The 21794-nt window shown below is 47.7% G+C and overlaps 1 protein-coding gene across 1 annotated transcript in view; it reads left to right on the top strand.

The window, feature by feature from the left end:
- Positions 1–21794, top strand: part of LOC141094126 (uncharacterized) — a 114475-nt gene that overhangs the window by 24873 nt on the left and 67808 nt on the right. The window contains exons 6-9 of the mRNA XM_073579862.1: positions 4469–4648; positions 4731–4860; positions 4944–5041; positions 5240–5330. Coding sequence (XP_073435963.1) covers positions 4469–4648; positions 4731–4860; positions 4944–5041; positions 5240–5330 — 499 coding nt within the window. The remainder of the gene's footprint in view (positions 1–4468; positions 4649–4730; positions 4861–4943; positions 5042–5239; positions 5331–21794) is intronic.

The following is a 21794-nucleotide window of genomic DNA, read 5'->3' as shown; positions in this document are numbered from 1 at the left end:
ATGATGTGGGATATTAGGGGTAGTAGTCCGGTAGCTCTGGCTGATGGGATGATGTGGGATATTAGGGGGAGTAGTCCGGTGGCTCTGGCTGACGGGATGATGTGGGATATTATGTGTTGTAGTCCGGTTGCTCTGGCTGACGGGATGACGTGGGATATTAGGGGGAGTAGTCCGGTTGCTCTGGCTGACGGGATGATGTGGTATATTAGTGGTAGTAGTCTGGTAGCCATGGCTGACGAGATGATGTGGGATATTAAGGGGAGTAGTCCGGTGGCTCTGGCTGACGGAATGATGTGGGATATTAGAGGTAGTAGTCCGGTGGCTCTGGCTGACGGGATGATGTGGGATATTAGTGGTAGTAGTCCGGTGGCTCTGGCTGACGGGATGATGTGGGATATTAGGGGTAGTAGTAGACTGGTTGCTCTTGCTGACGGGATGATGTGGGATATTAGGGGTAGTAGTCCGGTGGCTCTGGCTGATGGGATGATGTGGGATATTAGTGGTTGTAGTCTGGTATCTCTGGCTGACGGGATGATGTGGGATATTAGGGGTAGTAGTCCGGTGGCTCTGGCTGACGAGATATTGTGGGATATTAAGGGGAGTAGTCCGGTGGCTCTGGCTGACGGGATGATGTGGGATATTAGTGGTAGTAGTCCGGTGGCTCTGGCTGACGGGATGATGTGGGATATTAGTGGTAGTTGTCCGGTGGCTCTGGCTGACGGGATGATGTGGGATATTAGGGGTAGTAGTCCGGTGGCTCTGGCTGACGAGATGATGTGGGATATTAGGGGTAGTAGTCCGGTGGCTCTGGCTGACGAGATGATGTGGGATATTAAGGGTAGTAGTCCGGTGGCTCTGGCTGACGGGATGATGTGGGATATTAGGGGGAGTAGTCCAGCGGCTGTGACGGGATGATGTGGGATATTAGTGGTAGTTGTCCGGTGGCTCTGGCTGATTAGGGGTAGTAGTCCGGTGGCTCTGGCTGACGGGATGATGTGCGATATTAGGGGTAGTAGTAGTCCGGTGGCTCTGGCTGACGGGATGATGTGGGATATTAGGGGGAGTAGTCCGGTGGCTCTGGCTGACGGGATGATGTGGGATATTAGGGGTAGTAGTCCGGTGGTTCTGGCTGACGGGATGATGTGGGATATTAGAGGTAGTAGTCTGGTGGCTCTGGCTGACAGGATGATGTGGTATATTAGTGGTAGTAGTCTGGTAGCCATGGCTGACGAGATGATGTGGGATATTAAGGGGAGTAGTCCGGTGGCTCTGGCTGACGGAATGATGTGGGATATTAGAGGTAGTAGTCCGGTGGCTCTTGCTGACGGGATGATGTGGGATATTAGTGGTAGTAGTCCAGTAGCTCTGGCTGACAGGATGATGTGGGATATTAGGGGTAGTAGTCCAGTAGCTCTGGCTGACAGGATGATGTGGGATATTAGGGGTAGTTGTCCGGTAGCTCTGGCTGACGGGATGTTGTGGGATATTAGGGGTAGTAGTCCGATAGCTCTGGCTGACGGGATGATGTGGGATATTAGGGGTAGTAGTCCGGTAGCTCTGGCTGATGGGATGATGTGGGATATTAGGGGGAGTAGTCCGGTGGCTCTGGCTGACGGGATGATGTGGGATATTATGTGTTGTAGTCCGGTTGCTCTGGCTGACGGGATGACGTGGGATATTAGGGGGAGTAGTCCGGTTGCTCTGGCTGACGGGATGATGTGGTATATTAGTGGTAGTAGTCTGGTAGCCATGGCTGACGAGATGATGTGGGATATTAAGGGGAGTAGTCCGGTGGCTCTGGCTGACGGAATGATGTGGGATATTAGAGGTAGTAGTCCGGTGGCTCTGGCTGACGGGATGATGTGGGATATTAGTGGTAGTAGTCCGGTGGCTCTGGCTGACGGGATGATGTGGGATATTAGGGGTAGTAGTAGACTGGTTGCTCTTGCTGACGGGATGATGTGGGATATTAGGGGTAGTAGTCCGGTGGCTCTGGCTGATGGGATGATGTGGGATATTAGTGGTTGTAGTCTGGTATCTCTGGCTGACGGGATGATGTGGGATATTAGGGGTAGTAGTCCGGTGGCTCTGGCTGACGAGATATTGTGGGATATTAAGGGGAGTAGTCCGGTGGCTCTGGCTGACGGGATGATGTGGGATATTAGTGGTAGTAGTCCGGTGGCTCTGGCTGACGGGATGATGTGGGATATTAGTGGTAGTTGTCCGGTGGCTCTGGCTGACGGGATGATGTGGGATATTAGGGGTAGTAGTCCGGTGGCTCTGGCTGACGAGATGATGTGGGATATTAGGGGTAGTAGTCCGGTGGCTCTGGCTGACGAGATGATGTGGGATATTAAGGGTAGTAGTCCGGTGGCTCTGGCTGACGGGATGATGTGGGATATTAGGGGGAGTAGTCCAGCGGCTGTGACGGGATGATGTGGGATATTAGTGGTAGTTGTCCGGTGGCTCTGGCTGATTAGGGGTAGTAGTCCGGTGACTCTGGCTGACGGGATGATGTGCGATATTAGGGGTAGTAGTAGTCCGGTGGCTCTAGCTGACGGGATGATGTGGGATATTAGGGGAGTAGTCCGGTAGCTCTGGCTTACGGGATGATGTGGGATATTAGAGGTAGTAGTCCGGTAGCTCTGGTGGGATGATGTGGGATATTAAGGGTAGTAGTCCGGTGGCTCTGGCTGACGGGATGATGTGGGATATTAAGGGTAGTAGTCCGGTAGCTCTGGCTGATGGGATGATGTGGGATATTAAGGGTAGTAGTCTGGTGGCTCTGGCTGATGGGATGATGTGGAATATTAGGGGGAGTAGTCCGGTTGCTCTGGCTGACGGGATCATGTGGGATATTAGGGGTAGTAGTCCGGTGGCTCTGGCTGATGGGATGATGTGTGATATTAGAGGTAGTAGTCCGGCAGCTCTGGCTGATGGGATGATGTGGGGTATTAGGGGTAGTAGTCCGGTAGCTCTGGCTGACGAGATGATGTGGGATATTAAGGGTAGTAGTCCGGTGGCTCTGGCTGACGGGATGATGTGGGATTTTGGTGGTAGTAGTCCGGCGGCTCTGGCTGATGGGATGATGTGGGGTATTAGGGGTAGTAGTCTGGTTGCTCTGGCTGACGGGATGATGTGGGATATTAGGGGTAGTTGTCCGGTGGCTCTGGCTGTCGAGATGATGTGGGATATTAGGGGTAGTAGTCCGGTGGCTCTGGCTGACGGGATGATGTGGGATATTAGGGGGAGTAGTCCGGTTGCTCTGGCTGATGGGATGATGTGGGATATTAGTGGTAGTAGTCCAGTGGCTCTGGCTGACGAGATGATGTGGGATATTAAGGGTAGTTGTCCGATGGCTCTGGCTGATGGGATGATGATGGATATTAGGGGTAGTAGTCCGGTGGCTCTGGCTGACGAGATGATGTGGGATATTAGGGGTAGTAGTCCGGTGGCTCTGGCTGATGGGATGATGTGGGATATTAGTGGTAGTAGTCCGGTGGCTCTGGCTGACGAGATGATGTGGGATATTAGGGGTAGTAGTCCGGTGGCTCTGGCTGATGGGATGATGTGGGATATTAATGGTAGTAGTCTGGTAGCTCTGGCTGACGGGATGATGTGGGATATTAGGAGTAGTAGTCCGGTAGCTCTGGGTGATTGGATGATGTGGGATATTAGGGGTAGTAGTCCGGTGGCTCTGGCTGATGGGATGATGTGGGATATTAGGGGTAGTAGTCTGGTGGCTGTGATGGGATGATGTGGGATATTAGGGGTAGTAGTCCGGTGGCTCTGGCTGATGGGATGAAGTGGGATATTAACGTGAATGTGGCTATGCGGAGTGGGCGGCGCTATACACTCAGCTTTATATGTAGAGATAGATATAATCATTATAATTTGTTTTAACTAACTGTAGTTACTATGCCCGGGCAGCGCCGGGCTCTTCAGCTAATGTTTTATACTTGTGTAATGAGAACGGTGGAGATGGCAGGATTAGAGCTGATCATAGATGGGACTTCTCCATCTGTCTGTGACTTTTACAATATTTGTTTCAGGGTGAAGATCTGACCCATATTAATACTACAGAGACATATATGTAAAATAATAAATCTCCTCATATGTTTCCCTTATTATCTCCAGTAATTGTATTATTACACAGGATTCTTATGATGTTACATCGGATCTCATTCAGGTCTCTACAATATCGGATCCTCTCAGTGAAGATCTTCTACAAAAGAGAATTTTTCTGATTTACCCATCAAGGATGGATATGGACAGAGACAAGATGGCGGAGAGGATATTACACCTCACCCTAGAGATCCTCTTCTGTCTCACTGGAGAGGTGAGAGATTCTGATGACGTCACATTACATCATTCTTATCTATGGGAATAACAGATGGACAGAACTGGAGAGGTGAGGACTCTAGAAATGTCTGTAGTGAGATTTATTAATGTGTCTCTCCATAACCAGGATTACACAGTGGTGAAGAAGACCTCTAGTGATCGCTGTCAGGACCCTGTGTCTGAGGGATGGGGAAGACCCCTGAGCCCAATCACGGGGCCTCCACCTCACCCCCTGATCCATGAGGACATCAATGACCAGAAGATCCTAGAACTCTTCTACAAGATGATTGAGCTGCTGACTGGAGAGGTGACACTGCTGGGAATGCTGGGACATTATACAGTAACACTATGAAGGGATCAGGGGATGACGGTATCATTGTATGTGTTAGGTTCCTATAAGATGTCAGGATGAGGATGTCGCTGTCTATTTCTCCATGGAGGAGTGGGAGTATTTAGAAGGACACAGGGATCTGTACAAGGACGTCATAATGGAGGTTCCCCAGCCCCTCACATCACCAGGTAATAGACAGGACTAAATACACACAGCCTATAATTATCTGTATGTAGAGAATGAAGTCAGTCCCTGTATGTGTTTCCTCCAGATCTATCCAGTAAGAGGACAACACCAGATAGATGTCCCCGTCCTCTTCTTCCACAGGACTGTAACCAAGAAGATCCCAGTGCTCCTCAGGATCATCAGGTAGATGGAGAGAAGGTGTCAGGAGATCTCCCCTATGATGTGTAGACGGCTGTGAAGGTCTTGTGCTCAGTCTTGTTTTATCCACCAGTATTATATGTTTTATACTTGTGTAATGAGAACGGTGGAGATGGCAGGATTAGAGCTGATCATAGATGGGACTTCTCCATCTGTCGGTGACTTTTACAATATTTGTTTCAGGGTGAAGATCTGACCCATATTAATACTACAGAGACATATGTGAGAGATGATGAGTGGTGTAAAGAGAAGATTCCCACATATGACTACCCAGGTGAGTAGTAACCACTGAATGCAGAGAAGTCACAGATTCCTCTCAGTCACCGGCTGTGGCTGCTTTATCGGTGGTGTAGTCCGGCCGTATTACCATGATCACCATTTTGCCTCTAGACCACAACATTCTCCTCCACCCAAAACTGTTCAAATGACTTTGGGCATTGAAAGCCCTTTTCTATAGAACTTACAACCAATTACATTGTTTTTGATCCTAAGGAATTCAGATTATTGCACAATCTCTCCTGAAATGGGGAGCAATATTATTTTCTCTAATCTTCTGCTCAGGATTCATAGTAGCTCCAAAGGTCCACCATAAATGAGGGCAACTCTGGTTTACTGTTGTGTAATCTGTATTTGTAGTTTTCAGTTAATGAGATTCTCGTGCTCTGGGGCGGGGCTGTGGGTGGGGCTGTGGGTGGGGCTTTATGTGGTGCTCTGATTACATATTCCTCTGTATTGGCTTATGACAGGTCGCTGATCCCTCACTGACCTGCCCCCCATTATTACATAGTGCATATAATAGCATTGATATTATTGCTGATAATGCCTATAATATTGTGGCTATTGTGAGGCTTAGAAAAAAATTGCATCCAGCAAAATATCACCAGTGATGGCGGCGCCTGCGCAGTAGCCTCTATATCAACTATATCAAATTTTTTTTGTTGGGAAGTTATAAGGGTTAAAAGTTATACAGCGATTTCTCATTTTTACAACAAAATTTACAAAACCATTTTTTAGGGACCACCTCACATTTAAAGTGAGTTTGGGGGGTAAATACGACAGAAAATACCCAAAAGTGACACTATTCTAAATACTGCACCCCTCAAGGTGCTCAAGACCACATTCAAGAAGTTTATTAACCCTTCAGGTGCTTCACAGGAATGAATATAATGTGGAAAGAAAAAATAAACATTTACTTTTCTATAACAAAAATTTTCCTTTACATCTATTTTTTTTTTTACTATTGCAAGCGTAACAGGAGAAAATGGACTATACATTTTGTTTTCCAATTTCTCCTGAGCGTGCCGAAACCCCATATGTGGGGAAATCTACTGTTTGGGCACACAGCAGGGCTCGGAAGGGAAAGCGCGCCATTTGACTTTTTGAATGTAAAATATACTGGAATAATTAGCGGTTGCCATGTCGCATTTGGAGAGCCCCTCGGAAAAAGCTAAACACAAAACGCACGTCGGGGTGCCAAGGCCATTTAAAGGTACAGTACTTTATATCCATAAATTAGCTATTCTCTCCCTATAATTCGCTATATTGCATTCCTATACACCACTACGTGGCCAAGATCTGAATCTGAGCATGCGCCGCCCACAGCGGCCATTTTTGCGGAGACCGCCACATCACAGCAATGGAACTGTGGGGGTCTCCAGGCTTTGACAAAATGCCGGCGGAGCCCTCCACACAGCACCACCGCCGCAGCAGCATTTGTAAGTATATTCTGACTATAAGACGCACCCCCTTTTCCCCCCAAAATTTCTTGGGAAAAAGTGCGTCTTATAGTTTGAAAAATATGGTATATTTCTACCACTAAGATGTTGTTCAAGCCCCAGATTTTACATTGGAAAATAGGTAGATAGGTAAATTGTCACTACACCCATAGATGAATTCGCAGAGTTGTCATTTCTAAAATGGGGTCACTTCAGGGGGGATTCTGCTTTTATGGCACTTTGGAGAGCCGCTAAGTGCCAGGACAGCAGAATCCCCCCTGAAGTGACCCCTTTTTGGAAATGACACCCCTCTGGGAATTCATCTATGGGATATAGTGACCATTTTCAATACATGGATGATTTCCAGAAACTCGTAGTGGAAGTTTGAGAACAAAAATTGCAGAAATGTCATTGTAGTGCCCAATATATTGTGCCCAGCTTGTGTCTCTGGAGACCTCCCCCCACCTACCCCCGGAAATTGTTAAGTCAGGTCTACTCAAATGTGTCTGTCACCAAATAAACCAAATGCTTGAATGTCAAAACAGTTCAAAAACGTGGTTCTGTGTGGAAGATTGTAAAGCCGTCATGGAGGCATAAGGCTGGCAATGATGGGCATTGTGGGTAATAATAGCGGGGATCATGCCTCATTCCTCTCCTGGAACATACACGACATCTTCTCTGGGGGTTCTTTCTTGTTTCAGTTACTGGGATGAGTGCAATAAAATGTCGCTCAGTGAGTCTTCTGACATCTTCACATTCTAAAGGATTGGAGGGGACAAAATTTTCAAAAACAAGATTTTCAGTGACCTTTTCCTGATAATCAAGGAAAGTATCTGCATTTCCGGCTTTTTTGTATAACACAAAAGAATTATATGTGTCCACCTGAAACAAATACATGACTAACTTTTTATACCAGATATATTATTCTCTTGATGCCTGGTATGGCTGTAGAACCTGATCTGCAAGGTCCACACCCCATATATTTGTTGTAGTCAATGACAGACACAGGTTTTGGAGTAGTGGATCCCTGTTGGTCTGCAGTGGCCCTTGTGGCATCTGTGTGGATCGAGCTCAGGATAAAAATATATTTTTTATACTTACACTTAAGGACAAGCAGCTCTCCATTGTGTAAAGCCCCTGACTGCCCCATTCGGAAATTTTCTTTGACCAATGATTGTGGAAACCCCTGACGATTTTTGTGAATGGTCCCACAAGCCCCTATGTTATGTTCAACCAGACTTTTAAATAGAGGTATGCTGGTGTAGTAGTTGTCAACATACAGATTGTAGCCTTTTTGTAAGAAAAAGGCTCAAAACCATTTTCCAGATGTCCCCAGATAAGTAGGGCATCCTGGTGGGTTTAGTTGGCTGTCTTTCCCCTCATAAATGTGAAAAGCTGTTTCATTTCTAGGATATTAGTTGGTGTCCATAAATTTGACCTAGCATAATAGGATCGTGGATTCTGGCTGATGAATTGGGATGCATATAAAATTGTTTGTAGGATAATAGCTTGCTAGAGCATATCTGTCACAAATTAATAAATATAATTAGTCCAAAATTTTCCACCTCCACATTTATACCAGGAATGGCATTAAAATTAGGGATGAATGGAGTAGCCGAAGCCTCCCATCTGGGAAATGCTACATCAAGAGGCAAAGCCCCTTGGACATTGGTGTGCGCCAATTCCCGAGCACTAGGGACAGCGCTAGTACTGGGCATTGTTCCCTGAGTTGGAGACATTTCTCCAGAAGCGCTATTTGTCCTTCTTGTTGTACTGGTCCTTGTGTGTGAGGATGGACCAGAATCACTGCTCATTTCTGAGCTATCACTGTCGCTGCTACTAAAACCCTCGAAATCCACATCGCCATCTGACACTGCACTTTCTTCACTGTCAGAACATAAAAGTGCATAAGCCTCCTCTGCACTATAATACGGACGGGCCATTTTATTCGTTTTCATTTTTTTTCCGCAAATAGAAAACTCTGACATAACTGACGTGACCAAATTATTGGGGAAACAATTGAGAAAAGCCTAATTCTTTACCCTAACGTTGGCCCCAACACTAACCCTAACTATAGCACTAACCCTAACCTGCCTTATCTGTTTTTTTACTTTATAGCACAATCGCTGACTGACACAGCTGTTGGCAGCAGCACTTGTAACACTGTTTCTCCTCTAATCTCTCACTGACAGGAGATCTGAGGAGAAGCAGCGTTTTTATGAGGCAAATCGCCTGGGAAAGTTCACTGCTACAACAAACTCTCTTAGTGATATGTCTCATTGGCTGGTGTGACACTGACGTCATCAGGACCTGAACCAATCAGATGTCGATGAGGTCAGGGGTCACAGGAAGCGATGTGCGCCGGAATCGTTTTAAGATACATGGGGGTCCTGATGAGCACAAAACTGCCAACAGAAGACAAACGGCGCTAGCGCCAACATTTATCTATAGTTGGCAGTCATGAAGTGGTTAAGTTAAGGGTACCATAATTTCTGTAAAGGCAATTTCATGAGTTTTATTTATTTTTTTTAATTCTGTGGAAGCATGGATGAAAAGCAATGTCTGACTTTCATTTGTTCATTTTCATACATTTTTATTTACTATCACTTTTGTCAGATTCAAGTTATTTCTGTGACCATTGTGGGTTTTTCTGTCAGTAAACGAGGGGCACCAACAATTTTGACCACGTGTGTAGGAGGAGTGAATATTTTGACTCCACAGCCATTTTCTGGAAATGAACACGCAGTGGATGTTGGAGAGTGAAAATTACACATTTGCCATTTTCTTACCCAGCACATAGTGTCCAGATTGTGCTCCAGGAGACACCGCAAATTAAGTGGGTTCTTCTCACTATAATATTGGTAAATACAGGGATCCTAAATGTTGTTTGCGCACACTGCAAGACTCCAAAGTGAGAGCGGATTTTGCTGGATTGGTTTATGGAAACCTTGTTGCTTTTCAACAGCCTTTGAGCCACTAATAGTGTGGGAACCTCTGTTTTTCCACTGACAGATGATGGACCTGAGTGGGGACTTGTTTTTGTGAGATGAGAATTGGTATTATTTTCCCCTACATAACATTGATTGGTTTCTTTTTGTTCGATATTTGGGAGGCAGAATGAACAAACAGTTGAACACCGCACACTACTGGCTCATCCAACAAGGTTTCCTATTAGACGGTGAACTGTCATTGTCTTGGTAAATAATTAAAGACTTTTTTACATAGCTTGCCATTTTTATGTACAGTTCTAGTAGAAATGTTCAAAAATATAAAACTCAAGGATATTTTATTAAAAAAATTTTTTTATCTTAGCAGATGACTGTATCAGGAGATCAGAGGGACAGCTGACATCTTCAACTTTTAAATCTGATGATCTTAAGATCCTACAAGATACAACTGAAGTGATTGCTATTACTCCAGATATATCATCATCCATTCACAGCAAAGTTCTGTCTGATCCTATGAAACAGGTCCCATCTTCTGATTCATTACCGACTACTAAGGAAAAGCAAAGTCACAAAAGAGGCAATAAAAAACAAACTGCTCCTAAAGCAAAGAAGTCATATTCATGTTCAGAATGTGTGAAATGTTTTACATGGAAATCACATTTTCTTAACCACCAAAGAACTCACACAGGGGAGAAGCCTTTTTCCTGTTCAGAATGTGGGAAATGTTTTAGCCAAAAAGGGAATCTTTTTACACACCAAAGAACTCACACAGGAGAGAAGCCTTTTTCCTGTTCAGAATGTGGGAAATGTTTTAACCAGAAAGGGAATCTTGATGAACACCAAAGAACTCATACAGGAGAGAAGCCTTTTTCCTGTTCAGAATGTGGGAAATGTTTTAGCCAGAAAGGGAATCTTGATGAACACCATAGAACTCACACAGGGGAGAAGCCTTTTTCCTGTTCAGAATGTGGGAAATGTTTTAACCAGAAAGGGAATCTTGATGAACACCAAAGAACTCATACAGGAGAGAAGCCTTTTTCCTGTTCAGAATGTGGGAAATGTTTTAACCAGAAAGGGAATCTTGATAAACACCATAGAACTCACATAGGGGAGAAGCCTTTTTCCTGTTCAGGATGTGGGAAATGTTTTATCCATGAAGGGAATCTTGTTAGTCACCAGAGAACTCATACGGGGGAGAAGCCTTTATCCTGTTCAAAATGTGGGAAATGTTTTGCACGTAAATCACTGCTTGTTACTCACCATAGAGCTCACACAGGGAAGAAGCCTTTTTCATGTTCAGAATGTGGAAAATGTTTTAACCAGAAAGGGAATCTTGATGAACACCATAGAACTCACAAAGGGGACAAGCCTTTTTCCTGTTCAGAATGTGGGAAATGTTTTAACCAGAAATGGCATCTTGTTAGTCACCAGAGAACTCACACAGGGGAGAAACCTTTTTCCTGTTCAGAATGTGGGAAATGTTTTAACCAGAAATGGCATCTTGTTAGTCACCAGAGAACTCACACAGGGGAGAAGCCTTTTTCCTGTTTAGAATGTGGGAAATGTTTTAACCAGAAATGGCATCTTGTTACTCACCAGAGAACTCACACAGGGGAGAAGCCTTTTTCCTGTTCAGAATGTGGGAAATGTTTTAACCGAAAAGCGCTTCTTGTTAGACATCAGAGCAGTCACACAGAGGAGAAGCCTTCTTCATTTTCTTAATGTTGGAAATATTTTACTTGGAAATCAACTGTTAATATACATCAGAGATGTCACATAGGGGAGAAGCCTTTTTCTACTTCGCCTCATTGGTGGACACAGGTACTGTAAGTGCATGCTACTGCTGCCTGGAGGCTGACACTAAGTGAAAAAAGAGGTTAGCTCCTCTGCCGTAAAAACCCTCGCCCCGATTGCAGGCGTTAACTAGTTTTTTGCTTAATGTCTGTTGGAGGCACACGTCGTTCTGTCTCAAGACTGATTCCTTTTTTTTTCCTTTTTCTTTTTCCCCATGAAGATAAGACAGGGGCGACGGACATTATTGAAAGGGTTCGATCTCCCCAAACCAACAACGGACGAGCCGAGCACCTGTGAGTGTCCCTCCACGTATCCTCTCCCGCAACGGGGATTTTTTTCCAGATGTTCCATTTTTTTCATATGAAGATGAGATAGGGGCGACGCATTCTATTGAAAGGGTCCGATCTCCCCAAACCAACAAGGGGCAAGCACGTGCGAGTGTCCCTCCACGTATCCTCTCCCGCGCCGTGGGACATGATGCCGGACTTAGCCCTGTCCACCCTAGGGTACTGAAACCTTAGGCTGCACAGAGGCAAAAGCGTAGTCCGTGCGGCCCCCACTGCCCCACCAATGCTAAGACTGCCGTGCGGCAAGGTGGCGGATGGTCCCTCTCCTCACCCCTTGAAGGTCCCGGCCATGATTAGGGGGTCCAGCGGTACAGGTGACATGGGCGGACGCCGAAAGAAATTTAGGCCCCAGCTTCAGGCCGAAGCTAGGCCGCAATAGGAAATACCGCCCCCAGGATCCTTTTTTCTTCCGGGGGCCAGCCTGCAGTGGTAGGCGCGCAGATTAAAGCGACGCCTCGCACGCTGAGGACTCGGGGGACACAGGACTAGGGTAAGTGCTGCCCCCCAGCCCCACGGAGAGGCCATGCTAACGGGAATAAAGAGCGCCCTTGGCGATGTTTTCAGGATGGAGCACTGACAGGTACAGCAAGTCGGGAAAAGCTAAGGTGCATACGTTCTTATACGATGCATGCATCTCCAGTCTGCTTTTCTATGCAAAGCCTGCGAGTCCAAACGCGCTCAGGAGCCCTCCCCTGCGACCGAGCCCAGTGTACCAAGTCCCCCCCGGAATGGACGTTATCACTGTCGCAATCTATGCTGTCGCGAGAGCAATCGAGTCCCTTCGGGCCCCAGATAGGGAGAGGGGCTCACCCGTCTTAGAGGGGTCCTCTACCTCACAGGAGCCTCCAGCCTGCAGGGGCCACTCTCAAGGCAGACGCGAGGGAAACGAACCCACACGGCGTCTCCCGGTCCATCCGGTGCCTCGGCATCCTTGAGCTCTGCTTCTCGCTCCCTGTCACAGCAGTCGATAGCGAGCAAGGCGCGGACTACGACTCGGACGAACCCCTTGACCTAGATACGCCAGGTGGTCAGGAGACAGTTGATAGTCTCATAGAAGCCGTCAACCAGACGCTGGGTAATGAGGATGATTCCACTCTGGCTGCGGGCCATAAGGTGTCATTTAAGCGGGTCAAGCATCCCCATAGAGTATTTTGCAGTGACCCTGAATTTGAGGACATAGTGCAAAGACACAGAGAACGGCCGGACAAGCGGTTCTTGGGCTAGAAGGCACTTGAGGCAATGTATCCTTTTGCCCCGGATCTCCGAAAAAAGTGAACGGAATCCCCAACGGTGGATCCACCAGTGTCGGGCTTGGCTACAAAAACTCTATTATCCTTGCCTAGTGGTTCTTCTATTAAGGATCCCACTGATAGTCTCATAGAGAACTTGGCTCGCTCAGTGTTTGAGGCATCAGGATCAGCACTCTCCCTCGTTCGCAGCAACGTGGGTAGCCAAGGCCATGATTTCTTGGTCAGAAACTTTGAATAGAGCCTTGCAGGACATAGACTTACCAGCGGAAGTATCAGAAATCACGAATCAGATAGCCATGGCGGGGGACTACTTGATTAATGCATCTTTGGATGCGGCCAACTGCGCGGCACTTGCATCCGCAAATGCAATCCCCATTAGGAGAGCGCAATGGTTAAGGACATGGCAGGCCGATTCAGCCTCGAAAAAGTCCTTGACAGCGCTACCATACCAGTGTGGCTGCCTGTTCGGAGAGAAGTTAGATCAGCTCATCTCCGACTCCACAGGAGGCAAAAGCGGTTTTCTTCCTCAACAAAACGTCAAACCACCGTTTCGTCACCAGTTTCACGCGCGTTTTCGGGCCTTTCGCAACCTCGGGTGGACGACAGCGGCTAATTCTGCCGCATCAGGGCGCACCAACCAGAATAGGGGACCGACAGGTCTCATATATAACCAACCCAATGGGGAGGATGCGTGCTAACCAGTCCAGGTCGCGGGGATCCAGGTCCCAAAGATCTTCAGCCAAATGACTCGGGTCATTTGTGAGGCGACACCAGCAAGGTAGGCGGCCGCCTACTCCGGTTTCACCACGCCTGGCTCAATGTCGCACACGACACATGGGTGAGAGAGCTGGTGTCCACAGGGTACAAGATAGAATTTGTTAGGTACCCCCAAGACAATTTTTTCTTTCCCGTCTTCCCAAAGTGGATACCCGGGCAAAGGCTCTACTAAGAGCCATCGATTCGGTCAGCCACAACGGAGTTATCATTCCGGTACCAGAAAATGAGAAGACGCAGGGCTTCTATTCCAATCTGCAGTCCCCAAAAAGGATGGGACTGTCAGGCCCGTTTTGGATCTAAAGCTCCTGAACAAATTTATCAGGATCAGACATTTCCGGATGGAGTCTCTCCGCTCAGTCATATCGGCAATGGGGTAGGGAGTGTACTTGGCCTTTATCAATATCCAGGATGCCTATCTAGATATCCCCATGTTCCCTCCGCACTAAAGGTTCCTACGCTTCGTCATCAACCGTCTACATTTTCAGTTTCCAGCACTGCCCTTCGGGCTAGCCACTGCCCCCAGAGCGTTCACAAAGGTCATGGCAGTCCCCATGGCCATCCTGCACTCCCGGGGCATAGTCGTATTCCCCTACTTAGATGACCTTTTGATCAAGGCCCCTTCAAGGTGGGAATGCGAGGAAAGTGTCAGCATTATGCTAAATACTCTTGCCCGCTTAGAGTGGTTGGTCAATGTAAAGAAGTCATCCCTTGTTCCAGCTCAGAGAATTTCCTTTTTAGGGATGACCTTCGACACTTGCCGAGGGTTGGTAATTCTCCCTCGAGACAAGGCCCTAGCCCTCCGGCAGGGGGTGCGGGTACTGCGCCAACCAGTCCCTCACACCATCCGTTTCTGCATGAGTATTCTAGGAAAAATAGTGGCAGCGATGGAAGCGATCCCGTTCGTCCAGTTCCATCTTCGTCCCCTGCAGCACTCCCTCTTGTCAGCCTGGGATAAGAACCCATTCACGCTCGATCATCGGTGCCGGTTGTCCTCTCAGGTCAGACAGTCACTAGAGTGGTGGACAATCAGTTCCTCCATTCTTCAGGGTAAACCCTTTCCCCAGATCAGTGGCAAGTGGTCACAACCGATGCCAGCCTTCTCGGCTGGGGAGCGGTCTTTCGCCACCACATGACCCAGGGACGGTGGTTGCCACAGGAGGCATGCCTCATGATCAACTTGTTGGAGATACGGGCGATCCGGCTGACTCTGCAACGGTTTCATCACCTTCTAGCAGACCGCCCCGTCCGGATTCAGTCGGACAACGCCACGGCGGTGGCTTACATAAATCACCAGGGGGGCACCTGCAGCAGGGTAACCATGCACGAGGTAGGGCACATGCTTCGCTGGGCTGAGAGAAACCGCTCGCTGATATCGGCGGTCCACATCCCAGGGGTAGAGAACTGGGCGGCAGACTTCCTCAGCCGGCAGGGGCTTGCGTCCGGGGAATGGTCACTACACCCAGAGGTCCTTCAGCAGATTTGCCAACTTTGGGAAACACCGGATGTGGATCTGATGGCCTCCAGGGTAAACGCCAAGGTGTCCGTATTTGTCGTTCGGTCCCGGGCCCCACAGGCAATCGCTGTGGATGCGCTGGTTCTGCCATGGAATCAGTTTCGCCTCCCATACCTATTCCCCCCCCGCTGCCACTACTTCCGAGGGTCATCAAGAAGATCAAGGCAGAAGGGGTGCCAGTGGTTCTGCTGGCCCCAGACTGGCCTCGTCGGTCGTGGTACGCAGATCTAGTGCAGCTGCTCGTCGACCTGCCATGGCAACTGCCAGAGCGCCCAGATCTACTTTCTCACGGGCCGATCTACCACCCAAACTCGGACCCTGTGTTTGACGGCTTGGCCATTGAATCTTGGATTCTGATGCAGACGGGGTTTGGGCGCAAAGTGGTTGCTACGATGGTTAGCGCCCGGAAGCCTGCCTCGGCATGAATTTACCACCACACCTGGAAGGTGTTCTTTGCATGGTGTCGAGGCAACGGTTGTTCGCCACTGAGATTCTCCATCCCTAATATCTTGGCTTTTCTCCAGTCTGACCTAGACTCAGGCTTGGCCCCCAGTTCTCTCAGGAGACATATCTGCTTTATCCGTCCTTTTTCAGCGCAAGATTGCTACCAACTTGCAGGTAAAGACTTTCATCCAAGGGGTCTCCCACCTGGTACCTCCCTCTAAGGCACATATGGACGCCTGGGACCTTAACCTGGTCCTAAGTGTTCTGCAGGAGGCTCCATTCGAGCCGCTAAAGGATATCTGTTTGTCACACCTTTCTTGGAAGGTGGTGTTTCTGGTAGATATAATATCAATCAGGCGGGTCTCGGAGCTGGCAGCGCTATCTTGCCAAGCCCCATTTCTGATCTTTTACAAGGACAAGGTGGTTCTCAGACCAGCTCCTCCTTTTTTGCCAAAAGTCATTTCCTCGTTTCATATTAATGAGGATATTGTCTTGCCCTCTTTTTGTCCAGCACTGGTACACCGTGTGGAAAAGGCCCTGCATACGTTAGACCTGGTGAGAGCACTCAGGATGTACGTGTCGTGGACGGCACCCTTTCGTCAGTCAGATGCGCTGTTCGTGCTCCCTGAAGATCGCAAGAAGGGACTCGCTGCCTCAAAATCGACCATAGCCAGATGGATTTGTTTGGTTATTCAAGAGTCTTACCGCATCATAGGCGCGCCGATTCCAGTAGGGATCAGAGCACACTCTACTCGGGCAGTGGTCACCTCTTGGGCGCTTCGGCACCAGGCTTCGGCAGAGCAGGTTTGCAAGGCAGCAACCTGGTCCAGCCTGCACATGTTTACTAAACATTACAATATCCATACTCAGGCTTCGGCGGATGCGAACCTGGGTAGAAGGATTCTCCAAGCATCGGTGGCGCACCTTTACATAGTAGGTGCGTGTAGCTTGGATCGGTGAGTCAACTTCCCACCCAGGGACTGCTTTAGGACGTCCCACAGTACCTGTGTCCCCCAATGAGGCGAAGGAGAAACATGGATTTTTGTGATAAACTCACTGTAAAATCCTTTTCTCTGAGACGCTCATTGGGGGACACAGCAACCACCGTTAGCCAAGTTGGCTTCTGTTTTGTTTAATATACCTTTTTGAATGATATTAGGGTGGTGTCTTTTCTAGACATGTTGTTACCTGCATTAAGGTTGATATTGTCTGATTTTTGTTTGATCTACCGCTTTTGCACCAAACTGGTTTCCGCCCGCAATTGGGGCGAGGGTGTATACAGCGGAGGAGGAGCTAACCTCTTTTTCACTTAGAGTCAGCCTCCAGGCGGCAGTAGCATATACCCACAGTACCTGTGTCCTCCAATGAGCGTCTCGGAGAAAAGGATTTTACGGTGAGTTTATCACAAAAATCCATGTTTTATGTTCATAGTGTTGGAATACTTTTAACCAAAATTAAATTTTCTTAAATGGGTTGCCTCTTGTCATTCCTCATGTTTGCTGACAAAGGGATAAAACTAAACTTTATTAATTCCAAATGTAAAATTATACCCATAATTCACCCCCTGGAGGTTAGTCAGTAGATGACTAATAGAAAAAACATGTACCCCACAGTTCAGTATATAGGGTGAGGTGATGTATACCCACTCACTCTCCAAGCCTCTCATTTCTATGAGTTTCATCGTCCTCACCAAAGGCGACTCATCAGGAGACTATTTTAATATTGACCTATATTCAAGCGAGACTAGACAAAAAAAAACTAATCATGTATCATGATTTCTCTAGCAACCTTCCATGACAGCATAGGAGGAGGTCGTCTCCATGCCCTAATGGGGGACAGGAAGCACAAGAGGTTAAAAGGTCCCTCCCTCTCACCAGTGTCTTTCCTGTCCCCCATGGGGCATGGAGAGGTCTGGTGTGCTGTGTGGCCGGCTGCTATAGCATACCTGTGAATTAAAAAGCCGGGCAGTGGTGGTCGGTGGCGCAGCCTCCCCTCCTCCGTTCTGCTCCTGCATTCGGGACCGTTTCCTGGTCCTCCCGCGCTCCCCTTTGGGGAGTATAGCAGGCCAGTGATCCCCGCCAGAGGCCTCCCGCAGCTCTCCGGCGTCTCCTCCTCCCCTGCGTGCTGTACGACCCGGAAGTGACGTCACGCGCGCGGGTCACTTCCGGGGTATGTGGAGGGCGCGCTGTCATGGCAGCCCTCATCCTGCTGCCAGCGCGCGGAGCTCATCGGCATCTGCTGTGCCTGCTCCAGGACCTAGGGAGGAGGAGGGGGAATCGAGCTAATGCGCTGAGGGCAGAGTTAACTCTTCATTAACCTGCCGGAAGACGCCGACAGGTAAGGCAAATCCCCTGCTGTCGTGGACGCTTCCTGCCCTGCATCTGCAGAGCCCAGCGCTGCCCCAGCCACAGTGAGTGTTACCTGGGGTGGGTCCTAAGGGTGCGATCCGGGATAGAGGTCCTTAAAATACTCCCCCCTCTTTCTTATAGGGAGAAAAGTCTTCCCATAAAAGCACCAATACATCCAGCAAAACTGCCAAATGTGCCATATGCAGTACGAAACTTCCCTCTAATTGGGAGAAAAAGTTATGTCAGGCATGCACGGATAAAGTGGTCAGGGCCGAGCACCCGTCATTAATTGACGAGATCCGCAGCTTGGTCACCCGTCAGGTTCAGACCTCTTTAGCCGCCCTGTCCCCCCCTCCACCTCCACCCCCTCAGATGATGGGCTCACCACCTTCAAAAAAACGGAGGATTCAGGTGGAGGATTCAGAATCCGAGTCGGAGAGATCATTCAACTCGAGCTCCGAAAATTGGGAGGGACCTCTAGGGCACCTGACGTTAGCAGGTATCTCCTTTCCACAGAATACGTGGAGGAGTTGATTAGCGCAGTATGCGCCACTATGGGCCTAGAAGAGCAGCACAGGATCGCATGTTTGGGGGATATGAATAACCTCAACGAGCAGGCTTTCCAGTTCATAAAAGCATAGTGGACATGATCTCCCAGGAATGGGAATACCCTGAAAAACGCTACTCAGCCCCTTCAGAGCTCTGTCATAGGTTTTGTCGTAGCTGCTTTTGTTTTGACCAAGCGTCAGCTGTCCAGATCACCAGTGAGTCCGAATTGTGAGGTTTTTCGCCCTTTCTGTTGCAAGCGCTTGGAGACAAAGAGACTTCAACACACAAGCCGTGGTCAAATCCCTTTATCTGACGTAATGAAATACAAGACATGTTTTTATACCATTTACCACAATATGTGACTCTATGGAGCTCATTTGGCCCCCACCATCACCTCAGGGTCGTACCTTGTTTACAATATACCCAGAACACGTTGTTGAGAACAAATATGATAACAAATATAGTTTCCTTGAAGACAGAGACTACTAGTCTACATAAGAATAATTCTAGCAATAATAAGGCAAAAGGCAATTGAAGTCTTAAAGGCATTTAAAGGGATATAAAAGCAAACCATTAACTCTTCTATATCAATTTCCCCCTTTTGTAAATGGTATAACCTTTGCCACAGGGTCAGCTGATGTCCACAAAGGAGCTACTGTCTCATGGTCTAGTACCCATAAGGGGGCTTCCTACCTGCTTCGCCCATCCACCCTCAGTGTGGACACTCACTTTCCCCATCAGCAATGGCCACCTGGGGTCTAAGATACACTACAGAAGGTTCAGCCTTAGATTCTTTTTTTCACACATACATTATTCAGTAGCTTAAGTAATACATATATTAGCGCTTTTACGGCTACATAAAATAATAAGCAAAACAACAAAATTTGCATACAAGTCTGTACAATGCTAAAACAAATCCATCCTGCTAAGCTATTAAACCAATTTGCTGGATTTAGGAAAGAGAATGTGTTACCCCACCAGGAGTCTCTGTTTGCACTGTGCTGCTTTAACCATTGGTCTCTGAGTTCACCTATTTTGTCTATACTGGCCCTGATATGGTGATTGCCAGCAGGGTCGATATAATTACAACAGGTGGGACCAATTATTTGACACATTCCTCCTTCTTTTGCGGTCAGGTAATCTAGTACTATAGTATGCTGGTTAGTAACTATGATTAATTGTCTCTGTATTGTATTAGTTTCATTAAGAACTTCAAGAATCTGGAAAATCTGATCGTCCAGGTAGTCGGTAGCTTCCACTAATTTATCCCACAGTTGTGTTATGAAGGGGTATATTAGCATACTACTGAATATTTTATTTGTTATCCCCATTTCTACTAGATGCGGCCTACCATTTGGCTTATTGTCTGCAGCCCTTCTATACGAGGTGTGAATTGGAACTGCTGCAGTGTCTATTTTACTATGAGGAACTATGAAAGTGGCTGGTGTCAGTTTAGCAAGAGTGCAGACCCCTCTTATGTCTGGGCTCACCCACCTGTAGGCACGATGTCCGCAAACCAAGAATACTCCTTTGGGGAGAACACAAACGTGACCCGGGGTCTGTATACATTGGTATAAACTCAAAAGTCCTGACCTACTGTAGGCTTATGGGCGCACCAGTATTATTCATTTGTTTTCCACTTACACCAGATGTACATTTACCCCTTTCTTTCCTTATTATTTTACCCGTAGATGATTTACAGCCTTCAACACCATCTTGGTACACCGTCTCATTAACCTGTGTTTGATCACGAGTGTATATGCGGAAGCAATTATTGTCCTCACCACAGGTGTCTGCTCCAGTGTGTTGAAGACTGAACTACAGTCCATCATTGGGAATAGGGTCTGAGTGAGGGATTTCAGTCCTCCTCCTGGCGACCATATTTCCGACATCTGAGTCATATTCACGCCACCACATTTGTACCTTTAGGCCGCGTTATATTAAACTGAAACCAGGGATTAGCGGCCCATTCGACTATAGCCAATGAGGCAGATATATCACGGGGCACACCTAGATTGAGTCCAAGTCTCATTGTGTATGCAGTGTGGGGTTAATACCTCCCATGGCTCCAGAGGTAAGGCTAAGTACGGCATAGTCCTCGCAGATACAGGGCTGTGTGTACAGATCCAACAGTCCTTCGGTTTCTGTCCTTCCATGTCCTTTTATAAGAAGAGCATGATGCCAAACAAGTTTGTTGTCCCAATCAGCATTTAAGAGGTTGTCCTGTGTCTCTGTAGAGTGCAGTAACCCTGTCACTGCCAGCAAGGTGATGAGGAGAACAGTCATTCTGCTGTTGACAGGACCTTCTTGCAGTGACTGGCGTGGATCCAGGTTGGCTTTCCCTCAAGTTTTACTGAGGTGGATGTGGTCAGCTGGACTTGGAAGGGGCCGTCAAATCGTGGGTCCAGGCTCCTTCTCACGTGTCTGCGTATAACCGCCCAATCACCTGGATTCAGCTGATGCACATCTGCACTGGCATTAGGATCTGGAATGTATGAGAACACATGTTTATGCACCACATTAAGTCTTTCCTGCAAGGCCTGGACGTAGGCTGTCATAGCACCGTGTTGCATTTGTAGCACCTGTGGGAAGTACAGACCAGTCTTTGGTGCACTACCAACAGGACTTCAGAAGGAGACAAGCCTGTGTTTCTATTTGGAGTGTGTCTGACTGAAAAGAGTGCAAGAGGCAAGCACTCTACCCAGCTCTTTCCTGTGTCTGCCATGGCCTTTTGAATTTTCAGTTTAAGTGTCCCATTTAGTCTTTCTACCTTCCCACTACTTTGTGGCCTATATGGTGTATGAAATGCTTGCTGTACACCTAGGGCCTGCATGACTTCCTTCATTATTTCTCCCGTGAAGTGTGTACCCCTATTGCTTTCTATGGTTTCTGGGACACCATACCTGCAGATCAGTTCTTTCATCAGTTTGTCTGTAGTCATTTTAGCATTTGCACATTTTACCGGATAGGCTTCCGGCCAACCAGAGAAGAGATCTACACATACTAGGATATTTGCATACACTCCTACCTTGGTAGCTGTATGTCGTCAATCT

This window comes from Dendrobates tinctorius, unplaced genomic scaffold (genome assembly GCF_039654945.1).
Source record: "Dendrobates tinctorius isolate UK_male_01 unplaced genomic scaffold, ASM3965494v1 ptg000063l, whole genome shotgun sequence".
Lineage (NCBI taxonomy): Eukaryota > Metazoa > Chordata > Amphibia > Anura > Dendrobatidae > Dendrobates > Dendrobates tinctorius.
The sequence above is the reverse complement of the archived record's forward strand: the minus strand, read 5'-3'. Positions and strand labels throughout refer to the sequence as shown.